Raw genomic sequence first — 3,113 nt, forward strand, 5'->3', positions numbered from 1 at the left:
TTTTAATGCCAAAACTGAGTATTCAAAATTTATAATTTAAATTACAGACTCCAAAAATGTGGAAAAATGTATTCATATACACCATGTAATTTCAAAGAACTTAACATAAACATAACTTTATAAGTATAAGCTTTTTTCCACAAAATCTGTATTCTGGCACTGTTTGGATGCAGTAGAAAACACTCACAGATGTTGCATGCTTGCATTTTTTTCTGTCACTGGCTTTAATTCTAACCTTGCAATCAGCATTAGGTATAAAAAATGTCATGCATGTAAAAATGGGCTGTGAGGTGAACAAACAGTTGCTGTGTGGCTCAGATTCAGACAGGAATCACATGTTTGTGATGCTTTTCTGCTGCTTAAGGGAGAATACAAGACGTCTTCACCTTACAGATGGTTGAAAAGCATCGTATTTTGGGAGAAAGTGCAAAATGGGCACTATTTTTGGAATCAGCAACACAAAATGAGTCAGAATCGAGTCTTGGATCTCATTCAGCAGATCTGATGCAGGGCGGTGTCTTCAGTAAAAACATTTAAACATGTCAGTGACTTTTACAAGAAAGGCATTTAATTCTATATGTGACCCTGGAGCACAAAAGCAGTGTTTAGTCGCTGGGGTATATTTGTAGCAATAGCCAACAATACATTGTATGGGTCAAAATTATAGATTTTTCTTTTATGCCAAAAATCATTAGGATATTAAGTAAAGATCATGTTCCATTAAGATATTTTGTACATTTCCTACCTAAAACTTAATTTTTGATTAGTAATATGCATAGCTAAGAACTTCATTTGGAACAACTTTAAAGGCGATTTTCTCAATATTCTGATTTTTTTGCGCCCTCAGATTCCAGATATTCAAATAGTTGTATCTCTTTTCAAATATTTGTATCTCAGCCAAATATTGCCCGATCCTAACAAACCATACATCAATGGAAAGACTATTTATTGAGATTTCCGCACCCAGCGAGTCTCTCTGCTCCTCCATGGTGGCATTGATCCTGCGTGCGACGTTGGCCACGGCCTGCGCCATCCTGTTGGGCTCGCGTTTGATCTGAGGAGTGATTGGTGCGTTCAGTGGCGTCTGTTACTCGTGCACAGGAAGTCACAGGAGTGAGCCACGGACAGCTTCCTGCCAGAGCGCACAAACATGCAGTGACATCATGAACCGATATCTGCTCATCAACACGATTATTAGTCTGCATGTAAAATATGTCTGCCTATATCATTTTATTTTTATTAAATAAATAATAAAAGAGAAATAAAAAATAAATTAATAACTGTGTGTGTGTGTGTGTGTGTGTATATATATATATATAAAAAATATTATAATTTGTTATTAGTTAATAATTATTATGCTGTAGTAAATAATAACTGTAACTAATAATAATATTTGTTTTGGTAATTGTGCATCCATTGATACTGATGTGTGTGTGTGTGTGAAATATTTATATTTATTATTTTATTGTATTTAATAAATATATAATATGTTATTTACTACAAAATAATTATTTATGACTAATGTTATAATAAATAATATTTACTAAATAGTTATTATTTAGATATATCAAATACAATATTATTTATTATTGTATTAGTTAGTACTAAATAATTATTGTTTTGTAGTAAATAATGAGAACCTGCCATTAAACTTCCAAAATAAAATGAGGCCCAAAACAATTCATGACACAGCAAACATGTATAAGGTAATACAGGAACATATCAAGCCACTGGTCAACAGAAATTTTAATTTTAATATTTTTAAGCAAAATCACAGCTGCTAAAACAACTGTGACAACCTGCCCCGCCCTGATATTTTTTAACATACTTTTGTCCTAAAAACACAGTTTAACCTTTCATTTCTTTCAAATCTACCTTCATCTCATAGTGATATTGCTTTAGTGTATTAATTTCTTTGTGTAATTATGATAATAAGCGAAGCATTCTACATCTGACAGACAGTAAGCAGCTGAACAGACAAATATAGAAACCCACACGGTTATTAATAGCACGAGTATTATTATTACAGCTAAGCGAACATTGTCATAGTATGTAATGTTACGTAAAGATCACTAATATGAACGGACTGCAGTATTATCGATCAGTTTATGATATGAATGACGTCACGCCGAACTAAAAGCGTTAAAAGTATAAACACGAACACATTAGAAGCTGTACAATAAAGCAGACCGTTGGTTTAGAGCTGTAAACCCTCACATTCAGACATGCGAAGCGGCCTCACCGTCTCCATTCACCGGACTGATGACTTTATGTGTGTTATTATTATTATGTGTGTGTTTATGTTCTGTCAGGCGAGACCGAGCAAGCCGCTGCCGGATTCCGCGCTCAACTGTCGTAAACACACTCACGCCGAATTGTTTGACGGCAGCAGGAGCTGCAAAAAAACAATAACAAGGTTCGATATTCATTCACAGATTTAGATTTTATTTTCTGTTTTAATTTTGCTTTGGTTATTGGTGTAGCGTTGTAAGAACATTTTTTTAAATTGAGGAAAAAGAAGAAGAAAATTCATTTTAAGTGTTTTAATTATTTTACTCGGGGTTTTTAGGCTACATCCACAAAATAAAAACAACACAAATGCCTTTGTATACCTATAGTGTCGTCATGAATAATATTTAAAGTCTTTAAAAAATGCTAAAACTGAATTTAAAAAACTGAGTTAAAAAACTTTATTATATTTATCAACATATTCCTGTTTTAATTATTAAAATTTGTATGTGTTTGTTTTATGCGATCTTATCTCGTAAAAACTTAAATTAATTTTGATTTTAAGCTAGGGAAAACTCTAAAACATATTTAATGAAATGCGTGTAATACTTGTACTGTTGTTAAATTATTTAAAAAAAAGAGCATGTTAGCATCATCATCTCACTTTGAGTATAACATGCACATTTTTGTAAATAAACTCGACTTAAAACTCAGCAGTTTCAGTATTTTAAAGGAAAATCATTTCTACATTAATAAAATCCTAATCAGTTTAGATTTGAATATACGTACTGTATATGTTGTATTTTTACTGTTTTTATTTCTATATTATATGATCTTTACTTTTTTGCTGTTGTGGTATACTCTTACAAAATGAAAATAAATAA

At 31.9% G+C, this 3,113-nt stretch overlaps 1 protein-coding gene across 1 annotated transcript in view; it reads right to left on the minus strand.

Annotated features, from left to right (window-relative positions):
- LOC107732754 (leucine-rich repeat-containing protein 20-like) overlaps window positions 1-2,373 on the minus strand; it is an 11,821-nt gene extending 9,448 nt beyond the window's left edge. The window contains exons 1-2 of the mRNA XM_016544174.1: window positions 2,243-2,373; window positions 917-1,054 (exon numbers count right to left, since the gene is read on the minus strand). Of these exons, the coding sequence (XP_016399660.1) occupies window positions 917-1,054; window positions 2,243-2,251 (147 nt within the window). The 5' untranslated portion in view covers window positions 2,252-2,373. The remainder of the gene's footprint in view (window positions 1-916; window positions 1,055-2,242) is intronic.
- Window positions 2,374-3,113: the final 740 nt, after the last annotated feature.

The sequence above is a fragment of the Sinocyclocheilus rhinocerous genome, unplaced genomic scaffold (assembly GCF_001515625.1).
Source record: "Sinocyclocheilus rhinocerous isolate Xijiao unplaced genomic scaffold, SAMN03320098_v1.1 scaffold159, whole genome shotgun sequence".
Taxonomy (NCBI): Eukaryota; Metazoa; Chordata; class Actinopteri; order Cypriniformes; family Cyprinidae; genus Sinocyclocheilus; species Sinocyclocheilus rhinocerous.